The 18254-nt window shown below is 38.7% G+C and overlaps 1 protein-coding gene across 1 annotated transcript in view; it reads right to left on the bottom strand.

The window, feature by feature from the left end:
• LOC122865142 (potassium/sodium hyperpolarization-activated cyclic nucleotide-gated channel 1) overlaps positions 1–18254 on the bottom strand; it is a 77839-nt gene that overhangs the window by 42566 nt on the left and 17019 nt on the right. Inside the window, exon 3 of the mRNA XM_044173147.1 lies at positions 1747–1908. Within this exon, the coding sequence (XP_044029082.1) occupies positions 1747–1908 (162 nt within the window). The remainder of the gene's footprint in view (positions 1–1746; positions 1909–18254) is intronic.

The following is an 18254-nucleotide window of genomic DNA, read 5'->3' as shown; positions in this document are numbered from 1 at the left end:
TTTATAAGCTGCAGGTTTCTTTTCCCTGTCACATGATATGGAGAGCTATTTCATTTAGAACCCCACCCAAACTGCACACCATCTAGCAGAGTATGATTCTCAGCTGGGCTGGATAAAAATAGATACGTCAATGACTCACTCGCTCTCTGGATCCTTTGATCCATCTGTATAAATCTGTAAATATGAACTCCATTCTTGTTGCAGATGAGACTTAACTTCCTTGACCATACCTCTTGATTTTTTTCTTTTTATTTTTCAGTATGCATAGATCAACTTCAGGTTCTGGGATTATCCATGACGGTACAACTGACCAACAGACTGGAGGGCACACATTAATATTAATAATACAAATTTCATTCGCCTTAGATTTTAGATTATTTCGAAAGTTTGTTTTGGCCTTTCTCGCTCTACTTCCTTTTTAAAAGAGGCGCTATCCAGGTGGGTAGCTGGGTAAGTGGTGTGCAGTTTGGGTTGGATTTTGAATGAAATGGCTCTCCATAACATGATGCAGGAATATACAGAGACACAGAGAGGTAATCTATTTCATTCATGTAGATTTTTTCAGTTTTGCCTGATTCAATTACCTATTTTAATGTGTGCAGTAAAGTTGTCAAAAATATCGATACTTTGATACTTTTTCGATACCACGTGTTTAAAATGATACGATCTCTGTTAATTATACATTCGATTTTATCAAAAGTACTGAAGCTATAAAAAAACAGATCTACAATCTTTAGACAGCGTTTGCACACCCCTAGTTTGATATCACACTGCACTATAATACTAAGACTAAGTAGCTCTACACTGCAATACAAGAACAATGCTGTTTCTTTATTTCCATGTCGTCTACATGGATCATCAAGTGGTGAGGATGCTGACTTTTTGCCTGTAGCTTTGGTCACAATATAATGTATGTAGCCATCAAGTGCATATTTAAGAATCATTTTACAAGATTTCTGTTTTAAAATGAGCCAGCTAAAAACATTTAAGAGTCAACTGGAGACAGCGTTTGCAACCAACTCATGGAGCCAACGTTAGCTTTAAATAGCAAGTTAGCTATAGGTGATAAAATCTACCAAACACAGTTGTCATTGCAGTCAAGCAAGAAATGAGAAGCCTGCTTTTGTCTACCTCTGTCTGAAATAAAGGACCCATTGTTTCAAACATTACTAAGAATTTTCAAGTAGTAAATCTGCCACCATTAACATTGAAAACTGACAGAATGGAAAGCTTGACAGGCGTAGCAACAGTAACTAAGGGGCTAGCGGAGCTTAGTGAATGGTCAATTGGAAGACTGTTGTGTTCAGTGGCACTGACACATACTATCATACCTGCCAACATTTCCCGTGTTTCTCCTGTGTTTCAAGGACATCTCCCACCGCCCTCCCATTTTGTTGTTTCTCCCGGAAAACTCCCGTAATTTGCATGGCCCTCAAACTTTATTATGATTACACAGATCCAAGATTTGGATGTTTGTCTGACGTCACCCAAGTTGCCAGATCGTCTATGAAACACATCTACACACACAATCCACACGCACTACATACAATTTCAACCTATCTGTTACCGCAACCTGGCAACCCACACCCCGATCCAAGGGGCGTGTACTCCTGTATTTTGAAATCTAAAAGTTGGCAGGTATGTATTGTATGCAGTTTATATATATATATATATATATATATATATATATATATATATACCAAATGCCAAAATAACAAACAAAAGAGAAGAGTGTGCAATACTTACAACCATACCGTTAAGGGACACCCAGCAGTCAGGGGGGAAGTCTTGGAGGAGAGGCACCAGATACTGAAGACAGCCATCCCAGTGACACAGAAGCAGCATCATCCCTATCAAATTAAATATTCTTACCACTGCACTGGCCAGGTCATAGGTCATATGGAAAATCTGCCAAAGAGAAAGATAGATGGAGAGAGACAGACAGAGAGACCTCAGTTAGACCTCTTCAGTATCTTTTATGTTGTTGTTGTGTTATGAAGAGATACAAAAATCGAGCAGTAAACACAGATATACAGTGGTTCGGATTCAGATCTGTTAGTATCTCTGAAACATTACATGGATTGGTATTTCAGAGATACAAAAATATCTATCTATCTATCTATCTATCTATCTATCTATCTATCTATCTATCTATCTATCTATCTATCTATCTATCTATCTATCTATCTATCTATCTATCTATCTATCTATCTATCTATCTATCTATCTATCTATCTTTTTAAAGATTAAAAAGACACTTAAAACTAAAAAGCAAAAGTACAAAGTTACATTTGAAGTGGAGGGCATGATGTGTCTGTTTGAACACCAGAGAATTTGGTTGCTTTGTGTGTGTGTGTGTGTGTGTGTGTGTGTGTGTGTGTGTGTGTGTGTGTGTGTGTGTGTGTGTGCGTGCATCTCACAGATGTTGAGCTGTATAATTCAACATGGCTGCCTTCCAAAACTAACTGACCAGTGGAGGAAATACACATACAGCACAGAGTAGGTAATGCAGAGCGGGTGAGGTGAATGATGACGGGAGAGCAGACCTCTGGAATAATCAGCCAGTATGTATGTGCGCTTAAATGCCATGAGTTGGGGCAAGTGTTACTGCCGGTGTGGCTGTTAAATCAGAGCAGGAAGTTTCAGAATAGAAAGTCATCAGCAGGGTGAGTAAGCATATCTGCAGTGTGAAACAGTTTCATTTACGTGGGATCTGGGCGAAGAGAATTGACTCACGCCTGGTTGGCTGTGGCACTAATTCAGAGTTTCTCATTAGCACGAGAACCCCATTGCTTCTTTCCAGGTTAGTTATTTCATAATCACCCTCACACCAAGCTAAATTTCTCCTTCTAAAAAAGTAAAATATGAAAAAAAAGATTGGTGATTGCTGATTGGTGGGTTTTGCATAATAAACCTGCCCCATTTGCCAATTTGTTGAATGAACAGATTTCAGGTAATTATTATCTATTTTTAAGTTGATGGCTTTCCATTCTCTATAAACTGCCCATTCTATTTCCCATAAATGTAATGACAAATTAATTGGGCCTCATGACAGTACACCACACAAAAATCACACAAAGTGAGAAATGGTGAACTTTTTGTTTCAAGTAAATATTTCTACAGAGTTTCAAAGTTGTAAATGATGCAAATATAAAAGACAGGTTAGATGGCTGAAGTCACACAATAAATGTATATGTACAGTATATTCCATTATAATCTATTAAAGTATTTTTGAATAAGAGATTAAATGAGCAGTAGTCTGTTATATTGAACATTTCTATTTTATAATAACATCTTTTTCTTTATATTTAACTCCAGCTCGAATCTTTATTTTGGTGTTATCTGCCTTTTATTTTTCTCCTCAGTTCTATTTTTGCTTTTTCTGGCTATATATACCTGAGAATTTGGGAAAATACTGACCACTTTTGACCAAATTACAAAGGCTACTTACTTCCTCTTCTCATAGAGTGCAATCACTAAAGAAAAGAAAGAGAGCCTGAGCACGGACTTCATGCGCTGACATGTATTCTGGCATAATTCTGAACCATTTTTGCCATGCGTATGCAAAATCTGCTGTTAAAACCCCCCTAAACACAGGTGTTTTTAAAAGCTCTTTGAATCCACATCTCTCCACCCCGGTCTATTGTGCCTGCCCTGTAACCTTTCTGCACAAAGGACAGTGTCCACACACAGAACAGATGAGAGAACAAGAGGCTGAGCTGATGCTCAGATCCCTCTATGGTTCAACTCATCCACAGGGAGATACAGTGCACTGCACTGATGGGCTAAAATTAGCCACTAGCTTACAGGATGGCTTTCACAATGAGTATCTCTTCTTCTGCTATATCTTTATTCCTAATTTAGCAGAACTCTCTCCCTCTGTTGTGTGTGTGTGTGTGTGTGTGTGTGTCTCTCCATATTCATCATAGTCTGATGACATAATAGGAGAGAACAGACAGGGCAAGGCAGACAAAGAGAGAATGGGGGAGACAAAAACAAAGACAGAAAGAGCTGAAGTTAACTAATATAGGTACACATTCCTGGAGGATTGCAACAAGACTGAAAAACAGGAAGTAACACTTTGGTCCCTCTTTGAATTACAAATGATTCACACCAGGCAGAAATAGAACAGGGTCGACTGCTTGTCTGCACTTTCCTCTTTCAACTAATGCATAATCGAAAAAACACAACAAAAGAGACTGGGGGTGCAGGCTTTTGAAGCAAGCAAGTAATAAGGGGACGTGTGTGAAGGTTGCAGAGAGGTTTTACAAATTCCCAGGGACCATTTCACTTTGCCGAGAAGCCTCCGCGACCTTTGGGTCACGCTGAGTCACCGAGGCCAGAGAGGAAAGATGTAGAAACTCATTAACACAATGTTGGATTTCTTTGGGTTTGTATTTCAGGGGCACCAGTTTGAAAAGTCTGCTAGTGGCGGAAGGTAGCCACGAGGTAGCAGTCTATTAATAGAGTTCTTAATAATAGAGGCTCCAGGTGTAGATCACTAGTCAGGTCACAGGATTATACAGGATAACCTTCATTGTGACGTAGGGACATATGAGGATGAATTTTAACAATTTGAAACAGTGAGGTGTTTCAGTTGTTACCACTGCTGAAATACACTCTACTAGGACTCTGTAAAGCACTATTTCTGAAATAATACAAAGAATATAATGTATTTGTGCAACTTTTCTGTGCATGTTCCAAAATCATTATGTGCATCCAACCTCTTTCTTATGCTAATAAATAAGTTAATCGCACAGTAAATCCCGTTACCGTAAAGACAGTAGCTTAAAGACTGAGGGTGTGGAGGGAGGGAGTTTATAAGTTCAGGCTCCGAGTACATTGAGGTCTGCTGTCTGACACACTGAAGGACATGATGACTACTCAGAGGGCCCAAGTTCCTGTTGTGGAGAGCGGTTCCTGTGTCAGGCTGTGTCGTCAGAACTTAAGATACTAAACAGTCCTCAGTTTCCACAACTTGCAAGAATGCACATATTGCATCATCACTCAGCAACTTTCTGTGGTGGACTGTTAATAAGTTGCTCTGAGGCCACACAGAGAGAGACAGTAGTGTGTCTGTGCGGCACACAATGTTGATGGAGAGTATGTAAAGTAAGGGAAATCAAACCAGATCTAAAAATAAAAGCACCACAGCAGTGACAATGTTTGAACCTTTTTACTAAATCTTTCAAGTAAAAGAAACATCAGCACACTCGAGGAAGTTACTTTGGAGTTCAGTAAACTAGCTAGCTACTAGAAAACTACTAGCTTGAATGAAGTAAACTTAGAAAATGGACTCTGGACATACTGAAAATTAATTTCCCTGTGACTTCTCACTATGCCAAGAAGCAGAGCGATCCTATTACAAAACTATTCAAAAACTTCTGCAACTAACAATTATTTCCATTATCAATTAATCTGATAATTATTTTCTTGGTTAAATTAATTAATCTCTTGCCCATCGCAGTTTCCCAGAGCCCAAGTTGACATCTTCAAATTGCTTGTTTTGTCTGACCAACAGTCCAAAATCCAAAAGGATTTACAATGATATAAAACAGAGAACAGGCAGTTAATCCTCACAATTAGGAAGGTGGAACAAGCCAGTGTTTGGCCCTTTTGCTTTAAACATGACAAAAACAATTATTAAACAATTTGTTTCAGCTTTTTAAAAAAAAAACACTTGCAGAGTAGCATGGCATATGAGAGCCTGGAGAATCAGAACCCTGGACTTAGAGATAAACAAAGGGGTTTTTAAAATAGGAAATTCTGAGCTTTTGATTGGTTGCAGTACCTGCATGTCACACTTTCTGAGTTTGGTCGCCTCTCTGCATGTTTTTGAAATGATGTGAGCGAAGCTGCTGTGCAAAAGCATCATTAGTATAAGCTTACACTGTGTTCTGTCAAGCAAGACCCTGCTTCTTTTTGCAGGTCTGTGGTCTGATGTGTTGTTGTGCTGCTCCTTCATCAGTGTATTGATTTTGATTTTGAGACTGTGACACTCGTGTTGTGTTGATCCATAGTACATAGTTTCTAAGTCTAGCCTTGCTTGTCCTGTATAATCCAACACATCTACTTCTTCGGTGCAGTGTTTGTGTTTGTGAATTTGCATGATTGTGCCCATGTCATAAGTTGAGAGGGGTCCTGTAAAAATCTTTAACCACCTGCTGACATTACAGTTACACGGGAGAGGGAGGCAGTGACAGTAAATGAACATTTCAGAACATCCCTAATGTTAGACACAATAAAGCAGTTGACCAAGCCCACAGGAAAGATCAGAATTAATTTTGCTCTCTATGCCACTATAAACTCTCATAAAATGTATGACTACAGGAAATAGGTAGCATCGACTGAGAGCCAGAAGTACCACCGATACTCTCGCTTGGCATTGGCAAAATATAGGCTTGGAATGAAGTGCGTCAAGCTTAAATTTGACTGGGGACAGGGGCATAGGTCAGTGTAATCCTCTAATACAGTTGAGACAAACAGCCAAGATGTGATGTGATAGCGGCACAAGGTCACATGCTGGTTGTGTCCAGCCAGCACGGTTTTCATTCAACAGTACAGTATGTAAGAGTAGAGTAGATGAGGATTTGGATGTCAACCTGGGAAGTATTGAGTGTTTACATACACAAATAACACTTCTATAAACAGGATTTCTAACACTGTGGGCACCAAAACTTAAATCAATGCCATCAGTACTGTACCTTTTATGAAAAATTGTTTTACTTTTAAAGGGTTTATGCCACTGCAATCTGTCAAGTTGATGTATCTACTGGAGGTTGACTTTTTGAATCTGATGTGCAGATAAAAGAGCATGCAGGAGAATTACTCATCATCAAGCTGTGGGCCTCGAACATGCAATTACAAAGTGTTCTTTATGCATCTTCAAATTGGACATGAGTGACCTCTGTTTGAGGTTAGTGAGGATTAGCGAGGGACTAATTTGAGGGGATTAAATCCACCACTGGCTATTACATTGAAGGATGACAAAACTGCTTCCAAGAAAATCTGGAATTCTCCCGCTTAACATCGTCTTGTAAATCTCCTTTTGGATCTCTCTTGGTTTTGCTTAATCACAAAATTACAGCTGAACTTGGATTTGAAAAATCATATTATCATGTAATGGGAATTCACTGGGATTTAGCGAATCTCATGTTTTCTTTGTCTGTATCTCTTCTTCTATATACCAAAAAGGTTGTTGTTAACTCTCTGTTTATTACAAAAAGCAATAAAAAACTCCTGAAGACAATGTATGTCTTAGCAGATAAAGATCAATATGGAATATTTTATATACACAACCCAGGAAACTTCCAGTGCTATTCTCTCCCCCCAAAGAAAGGCAGCTTGCTGGAGGTAATAACAATTCACATGTCTGTAATGCCCTATGCATAATCATGTTGATATATGTATAGTTCAGCAGGAAATAAACAAATCGTCTGCATTATTTCAGTGCTTCAGGCAGAATACTGTATACTCTGAGAAGCTAATCAGTGTGCACATCTGTCTTCAATGCAGACTATAATGGACTACACTACACACGAAGAGGAGAGAAGATAGAAAATCTTTTCAGCAATGTTATACATGTAACTTGGTTCTCTCCAAGCCATGTTAAAGCTGTGAGAAAACTGCAGACACGTTGTTTCTCTACATAAAAAGCTCTGGATCTTCAGTGCCGAGCAGTACATTTAGATAATGAGGCCCAACAGTAATTTGTAGCCAGAGACTTAATTAAAAGGTAGGCGGTGATCAATGGGATCTTTACACAGGCAGAAAACAAGTAGTGATCTATTAATGTAACGGTGAACACTTTAAAGAGGAGGTCATTACTTCTTCACTGTATGCACTACTGCCTTACATGAACAGTAAAGCATGATATCCATGGAAGAAGTACTAAGTAGTAAGTACTTAATAGAAGTTAAAGTACAGAAGTATTACCAGTAAAATATTCAAATAAATGTGCAGTAAAAAGCACAATATTTCCCTCTAAAATGTAGTGGGGTAGAAGTATAAAGTAGCATGAAATGGACATGCTCAAGTAAAGTATAAATACCTCAAAATTGAACTTAAGTACAGTACTTGAGTAAATGTACTTAGTTACTTTACACCATTGCATATATAACTGATCACTAAACTATCAATGAGAAGACAAAAGATTATACAAATAACCTCAGCCTCAGTTATTCTTCCTGATATTGATTTAGCTGTCATTAATGCAAAACATTTTTTAACATGCCGCTCAACCCGCACAAATCCCCGCCATCCTCTGTGCCACTCATTCATCCTGTTTATTTGGTTACCATTTTAAGTAGTTACAACCTGATTGTTGCATCATTTCAGGAGCTTACCTTTAATGATGTTATGAGTATTTCTTACAAAGACAATAAAATACTTGCATCACTACACTCACCACCACTAATAAGCCACAAAGAATAGAGCTGTAGTAATAACCGCATTATAGCTACAACTCATTGGGAATCACATGTTGAAGTGTTACCCACAGTTGGCTTTCTTTTGAAGTCTGTCATTTTATTTCCAGCTCACAAAACAAATGATGGACTAGGGACTCTTTTTATTTTTTTGTATGCTGAAGTCGCTATTTTTCTCTTGTTTTTTATTTTTTTATTTTGTGTATTTTACTTTGATATAAGCTCTGCAACACATTTAATCTACAAATGTTTGAATGACCTCAGCAGATGCATATTCTTGATCATCAAATACTGCTGACATTAAGGACTCAAATATCACAAATTAACGTGAAAGTGTAGGATAAAAATAGATGGTTGGTGTGGTGCTGTGGAGGATATGGTGATACTGTTCTTTACTGGATTAGCCCATACCAACCATCAAACAACGCATGTATTTAACTGGAAAAGTCATCTCTTGGTAATGTGTCAATCACAAATTAAAATAAAGACTCTTTCTGCCCAAGTAGCTCTTTCCTATGGGATTCCATTTGCTCTGTTCTCCATCATTTCTGTGTCCGTCAGCAGTATTCTCCTGTTCTTCCACTAAGCACATCACACTGTACTGCGAGCGTAGCTGCCTTGCCCGCTGTCTCACCCGCTCTGCGTCTATTTTGGTCGTGTGAGCGTGATAACCTCAACACTACTGTTCCGCCTTAATCTGTGCTCAACCATTCAGAGCTACATTGGCAGAGGCAGCATCCTCTGGGGCAGAAGCTCACACAGCCACAGAGGTCACATTTATGATGTTTTCTGCATGGACTTCATTGGCGGATTGTGTGAAGATACTGTGTTGGCAATGACGTTGGGACAGGGTTTTTCCTTTTATCCAAATCGATGGTCTAAGGATAGAGGCTGTTGTATGCTGTACGGATTGTAAAGCCCCTTGAGGAAAATTTGTGATTTGTGATATTGGATTACATAAATAAAGTTGACTTGACTTAAACATTAACAGTATCAGTAACATAACATCAGTATTTATATATTGTAACCCACACAGTGTGCTAAGCCTTCTTTTTGACCATAATGCCCCCATGTGGGGATTAATGTATGCAGTTAATGAATGCAGATAATTTATGCACATTCTTTTAGTAATTTATTTCAGGGCTTATAAAAGTCTATTCTGTGCAGGGAAAGGCTCAGTGCATCAGGGGAACAAGTATGTAAATGTATGTACGAATGAGGAGGAGGTGAATGTTCTATTGATTTGTACCTGTAACCTGAGCAGCGGTAACAAAATAACATCAACTCAGCTCTAAGAAAACATGTACACATAACTGATATCTCCAAATACAAGCAGTACTTGTTCAGACAGTGGCACCTGTGTATTGATAACTCATCATTGCAACGAGTCAGTTGCTGAGAAAACAATTGAATACGGTAAGCATGTGTGGACATATTGTTCAAAAATATGTTAGTAGGCTCAAAAACAACTGTTTTCCCACATGACCCATTTTCCCTCCAATTGTGCAAGTCTGTTTCAGCACGACAGTTTGACAACATCATTCCAGGAATTAAATCATTGTCCTCAGTCAGTCTATGATGGAGGAAAGAAGACTGAGAGGGAGAGGCATGTGACATCGATCCGAGGCACTGCAATCGTAAAACAGAAACAGATCAATTCTGTAAAATATTTAGAAAGACACACAATACGATTGTAAGTATGTTTAATTTCAGTTAGCATTATTTGTCTGCAGTTGGCGTAGATATATTATGATATGATTTCTTATATAATAAAGCCTCTTGCCTCTATGGCTGTACAGTATGAATGTCTTACAGTATATATTTTATTTGTATTATGAGTTAACATTACCAATTACCTCTTAGTTTAATAAAACCTACAATAACTGAACACAAAATTGACATACCTTTTTAAGTTGATATAGTGAACTTGTTAGTAAACAGAACATTATCGTTCATTAGGAGTCGTGTTTCTGGCCACGTTCAACTCCTGAGGGAAATATCTGCCATTTGTTTGGTGCTGAGCAGGTAGCACTGTTCCTTCAGTGTTAAATGTGATTTTCCAAACTATATTACAAGCCACACAGTATTTCCTGAAATAAACGGAATTTTGAACTTCAAGTATCAAAATTGTAATTTTTGTACATCTTGTGGACATTTATTATTTGAATTTTAACCACACTTAATTTACAAACACAGAGAATAAACAGCAGGAAGGCAAGTAAGATGCAGTTTTTGCAAGTGTCGTGGATGAGTGAAAGAGAGGAAGGGCGAGTGTTGTAGCCTGAGTTGTGGTTGAGGTAAGAAGGCAGTCAGGGAAGATTAGTACCCATGTGAGAGCAGGAGGGATTTGACTGGATTGCACAGGGTGACCTGCTGTGCTCTTGCAAACATCAGCAAGATGGACCCTTCCTACCACAGTTTACAGCGAGGACACACCCTTCCCAACATGCCAGAGGGGACGCCATGGCCTCAAAATAGTAATTTCTGATGGCTCTTATTGATATTATAATCGTCATTTAACCCAGTGTGGAGCAACAACACATTATCTAGTCTCACATACCTTTGACTATGTTAGCTGTAGCTGCATGAGTAACTACACTTGATATACTACATAATCTAATCTGTGCTGTAGTAACGAATGGACATCCATAATAATACTTCTCTAAGGTGTAATAATAGTTCATTGCTATAGTTGTGCTCCTATACGAAACAATATAAATTGTTGTGGTTAGATTCATATTAACAGCTAGGCTTCAATAGATGAGCACAGCTGTCGTCGTGACAGATGGATGAAGGGTGCTTTAGTAAATCCATTTACTACAACATTAACTCTTGGGAAGTGAAAGTAGAAGAACCCTAAATGCTTCACTAGTTACTAATTAATTATTTTGCACAAGACATCATTACATGATGTCTGCCATGAGTGGTGTTACTCCCCTCTAAATAACAAGGGATCATTATGTGCCTCATGGAGAATCAGTCAGTCAAGTATGGAGAGTCTGTAGCATGCAGATCATAAGAGCTTTTCTCAGCTAACTACCAGGGATCACCAACGTGTCTGTTTTCTTCAGTGTGACCCCCCACGCATACCTCCTGTACACACACACACAGCAACCAGTAACAACAGCCCAGCGAACAGAAATAACCGAGATTAGCCTAATCTCCACACTTATCACTTTAGCTCCCTCCCAAGACTATATCTGTCATCTGTCTGCTTACTGTACTGTGCACACCATGCAGAAGCAAACTTTTGTTCGCAGGGGGATATCCCATGGGGATGGACAGAAGATCAAAGCTGCTTTCACTGGCTGTTTTCTTACTCTGGAGGGGGTTATTACAAATCATAAAAATATAGTGTTGCTGAATGTCAAAATATGACATGACTTCAAAAACAAAATGATGCTAAAAATAAGCAGCAGATGTTGGAAAAAATAGCAGATGTTGATTTTGTTTGACTGCTGTGGGGCTGCTGAAATAGTTATACCCCACGCTCAAAAACAGAAGATGGCAGTGGTTTGAGAGCACTGCATGTATCACTTACTATAATTCAGTAATTTGTATATCATAAAACCTGGTTCCATTTATCTTTCTGAAAATATCTATGATTAGAACACATTTATTTTTATACGATTTGATTTAATTTTGCCTCCTGTCTAGACAACCTATTCCTTCTCTTCTTCTCTGTCGCTGCCTCTCGGTGTCACTGCCTTTCTGTCTCTGTCTTTCCTGTGCGGACATGTCTGTTGACATCTTACTTCAAATAAAGGGCCGAACTGAGAGACAGACTGACAGTGACAGTAAGAGATGAAAAGACAGGGAGAGATATAGCAGTACTCCCAATGGAGGAGTATACATGTCAACATCATCTTGCAGTGACAGTATTATACAAAGTGACCTATAAAGCCAGCAGCTGCTCGTATATAGGCTGACTTACTGGGAATCTAAGCTCGATGAATATGATCTATCAGCAGTTTTTTTGAAATCCCATATTTTAATTTGCTTAATTGCCTCAGCGGTCAGAAAGATTAGTTTATAAGAGACATAGCACTAACAACATGTTTCTTAGACCTCAGTTTTGATAGCCGAGTTTAGCACAATAGCAAGAAGATGTTTTTCATAAATAGCAGCTGTCAACTTCTATCTAGTATCAAGAAGAACACTTATGTATGTCTCATCAATGATAAAGTGAAATGATCTAATTAACAGTTTAAACACGTGTTTGTACCTTTAACTGTTATATACCTGTACATGTGACAAATGGCTTCAGATTTAGGTGGAAAAACTGTTAATCATATTTTTCTTCTTATGTTTGGCTAATCTAAAATTGTCGCTGTCCAAACCAAGATTGTTCAAAACCAGCCTTGTTTAAAGCTCTGTGAGGTGGGGTTTTAGAGGGTTTTGTTTAGCCTAAGACATAAGAGAATTTTCTCAAACCACAAAAGAGCTTTAATTGATCCTTAAACACAATGATCAAATATGGGAATGCATAGTTTTCACTGGACATTGTGATATGTTTATTTATTTATTTATTTTTTTATATTTTTTTGGTTGTGTTTTTTTAAGCTTGAAACATATGGGTGATGACAATGTAGCATATTCTAAACCTATATTTCCTCTCACTTGAATGCTTTCTAGCCTCCCTCTCCCTCTTCCTGTTTGAAGGTATCTAGAAGACACATTTTGGTCATTTAAATGTATGTGTGTGGTACATCCAATTGTGTATTGGAGTTGCTGTGGCATTATTGGCATTACTGATGACATACTAATTTTAATAACCTTGTATTTATAGTGATGTGTGTAAAATGATGTTCTTCTATTTAGCTCCAGTCTCTGATTCAACAAAACAAAGAAATAAAGTGTAGCTGTGGTGCTATAATCAGTGTGTTTAAAGCTATACTTAACTCTGTACTCTAAACCATATGGTCAAGCAATTAACACTCTCTTCTGCAGTTAACAAGACCAACTAGCAACAGAAGGAGCACTGAGTGACTTGGCCAGGGAAAATGGGTTAAATCTACAGGGGATGAGGAAAAAAACTTTCAGGCAGTGGAGTCTGGGTTTTTCCACCCCGTGGGCCAAGAGTGAGCTTCCCTCAGTGAGCGGAGCAAGAACACGATTCAAGGCACATTATGTTCATCGTCAGAGAGCCGTGTCTTAAAACAGAGAGGACAAGAACACAGACAGCATGAGAGGGAAAAAGCATTGTCCTTCATTTTTGTCTGCTAGACAAAATTGGACCGGAGGAGTCCATTAGGCTGTTTAGGCTGTGTGTGTGTGTGTGTGTGTGTGTGTGTGTGTGTGTGTGTGTGTGACAGGGGGAAAAAAGAGTAATGGACAGAGAGGGAGAGAGATAATGTTGGAGAAGATTAATTGTTAACTGCTGCACTAAAAGAAAGAACTGCACCCCCAAATTTTGTTAAACTAAATTTAATACTACATTAATATCTGTGTGAGATAGATAATGCTACATTTTAAATGCCTTAATATATTTAATGAAGCGCAATCTAAAGCTCACATAGATCAAGGCTACTACTATGGTAACAGAAATGACAAGATATGGTTTAAAAAGCATAACACATTCTTGTCCAGTGTATTTAACATTGATGCTGGTGAATACTGCTATGACACTGTGGGTGCCTCTTAAACAGGGAAAGGTCCCCCTCCTCACAACATGTCAAATGTGTGACAGGCAGATTGTCATACATAAAGACAAATGACAGAGCTCTTAGCCTCCAGCAGGCTACAACTCCCACAGTCAGGACAACAAAGGTCTGCTTCGCCTCCAAACAGCCTGCCCGGTCATGCTCTGCAGTACTATGCAGGGGCGGGTTCCCAAATCTGTTTATGCCAGTGACTACCAATATGCTATAATATCCTGTTGGGTCCTCCAGCAGCAACACACAGGCTGTCATCCATTCACATACTATTCAAAGTGGAATACATTTGGATATAAAATAAAGGCATTCACAGGCTATCCTGTCAGAATGTCAAACCTAGATAAAAAGATGCAAAACATGGTCATTGTTAACATAAAAATGATAATTTGTTAGCTTTTTCCATAAAAAAGGGCTGCTGTTTTAAAGCTAGGGTAGGTAACAGCCCGAAAGAAATGATTGGATGGGCTTATTACAGGCCTGTGACAGCCACAGATACCAGATTTTTTTTTTTTTCAGAGGATTTCATTTATTGATTGCTGTCGGGATGTAAAAAGAATTTCAACAAATATAACAAAAAATGCTTCTTAAATACATTACCTACCCTAGCTTTAAGACTTGCTCAACCAAATGGGGTAAAGCATGCACAAACACCACGAGCTTTAACACTGATGAAAAATGCGTGAAGAAGAGGCAAGAGTGAATTCACTGTTCCGTAGCCAAGTGCTTAGAAGCACTGGACAGCAAATTTGCTTCCACTCATGCTTAAGGGACAAATGCAAACTATGCCCACATTCTAGTCGCATTGAGCTTACGAGGTGCAGTTTAGTGGTGGAATAATGAGCTCTCAAACAGTCCACAATTCCCCTGCGAAAAAATATCTGGCATCTATTACTCATAAAATCATAATAATACGGATTTATAAATTTGCAAAATGCAACAGGAGTCATTCAACTTTTAAAGACTGATAAGATGGAGTGACATAATGTGAAATAGTGAATTTTAAAAAAGCAGGAAAAAGTCACTTCAAACCGTGGAGAAGCACCAAAGCAGAGACAGGTGACCCAGACAGAGCAACTGCTCCAGCAGAAGCTCAGATCAGAGCTGCATGGAGGATGTAGGCGGCACTGAGATGATTGATTTCTCTCTCGACTCCCACGTAACTGTATCCAAATGCACACTAGAAATGGCCCATCAAAATGTCATGGTGTAATCACCATTGTGTATTGGACATGAAGTTTATTATAGCTGCAACATTTGCTCTTTCTCTTTAAAGATGGAGAAATTCCTCTGAAACCTGCACATTAGTCTGAAAAGCTCAACTTATATCTCCTCCTTTAATGTACAGTATATGCATAAAACATCAAGGTAAACTTCACTTATGTTACACAAACTAGCACCTCAGATTACAAACTGCGCTTCCAGCTGCTGCCTCTGTTGGATAAATGACATGTACGTCTCCAGGCACAGAAAAGTTGTCCCTCAGTGTCCTCAAAGTACCTCGAAGGGAAACCAGACCTTTGTGTGCTTTGCAAGACAATGTCCAATGTCCCAACTTCTTCTTGTTGGGACATTAAATATAAACAACCAGCTGTGCAGCCTTGGCTACGTGTGCTTCGTGCAGCAGCAAATACAGAATCTGGGCTAACTAACACCTGCTCCAAAGTTGAAACATGTCCTGGGTTGTACAACTTTCCCAGCAGCCTCATCTCACAGAGTTACTGTAAATCTCCACCTGCAGTGTATGATTTCTTTTCAAGGGATGTTAAATTGAATCCATTACATTCCAGATTCATTGTGTTTTGCTTAAAAGTTATGTCTACAAACACTCATCTTGGGTCATTAGTTCCATTATTTACCTTTGCTGCAGTGAAGCCGTACATGGTATTGGCGGATTGATATTTACTAAGTATCGGCCTGTAAAAATACAGTATATTTTAGGAATGAAAAAGACACCTCTAGGCTACAGGGTATGAAAGGTGCACGCACAGACACAGACATGACACATTCCCACAACAATCCTCAGCCTCACACATCACATCCGATCAAATCATGTCACATAACAGGAAACAGTTGTATGCAGTCATCAGCCAACGGCTCTGCTCCAACACAGCTCTTTCACAGACAAGAATCCTGCAGCCGGTCACATTCCTGCTCCTCTGTATATATGTATGTCCTGCAACTAAATGCCATTTGAGAGAACATGGTAATGAGGCTAGGCTCCTTTTAATTATCCTCCCATAAATGTCATTTGTTGTTCTTCTGCGATAAATGCATTGCATACTTTCATTATAGTTTCATGTTGTCTTTCTTTAAGGCAGCGCGGCAGTCGCTGTGATAAATTGCATGTAGGTGCAGCTTTAAAAAAGAAACGGTGAATTGCATCTGCTGAAATGCAAACAGACAAAAAACCCTACTAGGTCACATTTAAAAACCTTTGTCCTTATTTCATTTACAAGCTGTAATTACAGAGAGGAATAGGGTCAACACAATAGAAAATCAATCAGGGGGACATAGTCCAGGAATCACTGTTGCTGCTTTGTTATACACACAAAGATAAAATGTAACACATACTGCCTTCCTCTCTTTGTTTCTTCTATTCCTCTCTATTTCCATCTGTCTCTCCTGTTCTCTCTTTCATCCTCACACATGATTCAGCACTTCATGATTCAGCACACCTTCTGTGTGTGTGTGTGTGTGTGTGCTTATGCACCTGTGTCCCTGCATGAGACTGGGGGTGGTGGCCTCAAGGCACCGAGGACTTGGCATAGCCTATTTTGAGTCCACAGGACTCTATAAACTAAAGCCGACTAATCTCCTTTGACACCAAACTACCTGTTGCTGAGGTGGCAAATTACAGTACACAGTGGCTTCATCATGATCTCCTTTTTTCACCTTATGATGCCTGTGCCTTCCATCTGTTTATTATGTTCATCAGTTGGATGGTAATATATGCATTTCCAACTTGTGCTGAAACAATGAGTTAATCAACAGAAAATGAACTATAGATAATCAAGAAGTTGTTTAAGTAACAGTCTAAGTCACTATCTATTGCCGAATGAGGTAACACAATGGTGACTGAGCCTATTGCCCACTGAAGTATTGCAATATTATATATTACAAACTGGGTGTCTGTGGCGACATTCCCTGAAAAAATGCGGATTTAAGTTACTGCTAATGCAAACCAAACATTTCCTCCTGCTGCAGCTTCACATTAAAAACATTAAACTGGCGATACACATGTTGACTTTTATTATGAAGTAGTCACAGGAAATGCAATGTGTTTGTCAGTGAGCTTGACACTGACCACTATAGTTAATCAAAAATGCATCTACAAAACAACAGTCATTTTTTGAGTGCAGATCAGTTTGAAATATTGCAGGGAGTAATGGAACAAGAAGGAGCAGCCATATTGAGCCATGAAGAGCTGCAGGCGACAGGCTATTAAAACAACAATAGTTTGTTTTGCTGCCCCCAGAATTCTGGGACCACCCATAACTACAGGTGTCACAAAATCAACCAGGACTGAAATCTTAAGGATTACAACAAGTCATTTATCAAACAAAAATTATTTTCTCTGTTTTATATCATTGTAAACAGTTCTTTGTGTTTTGAACTGTTGGTTGGAGAAAAAAGCAACGTAAAGACATCACCTTGGGTTCTGGGAAATTGAAATGGATATTTGTCAAAGAAATAATATATGCACAGAAAATAATCACCCTATTTTCAACCTTCTCTTGTCTTATACCTTGACTTGAAATTTCAGTTTTTTTACATCAATGTATCTAATTTTTGTAACACTAAGAAGTTGTATATGCAACAGATAAAGAAAAGCTATTTTTATAACGATGTATATCAAGAAACACCTTCAAGTTCTGTCTTGGGTTTAATTCAGCATTAAACTAAAAAACCATAAGAAACTGTGAAGAGGTACATACAACATCTCCACCTCCACTGTCAGTCTGTTAGCGTTCTGTGTATATAGAAGGACGAGCACAAAAACGGTCTGCTGTCAGACTGTTGCACAATAGTATAGGTTATTTCAGTGGGGACCAAAATTAGCCAGTACAGTCTCCTCTGCTGCTCCCACGCAGTGAACTAGATACCCAGGTCAGTTGGCTCACATTTAGCCCTTTCAGATCTTTCATCACCTTTGCTTAGGACAAGGTATCCC

This window comes from Siniperca chuatsi, linkage group LG18 (genome assembly GCF_020085105.1).
Source record: "Siniperca chuatsi isolate FFG_IHB_CAS linkage group LG18, ASM2008510v1, whole genome shotgun sequence".
Classification (NCBI taxonomy): Eukaryota; Metazoa; Chordata; class Actinopteri; order Centrarchiformes; family Sinipercidae; genus Siniperca; species Siniperca chuatsi.
Note: the sequence above shows the minus strand (reverse complement) of the source record. Positions and strands in the feature narration are given on the sequence as shown.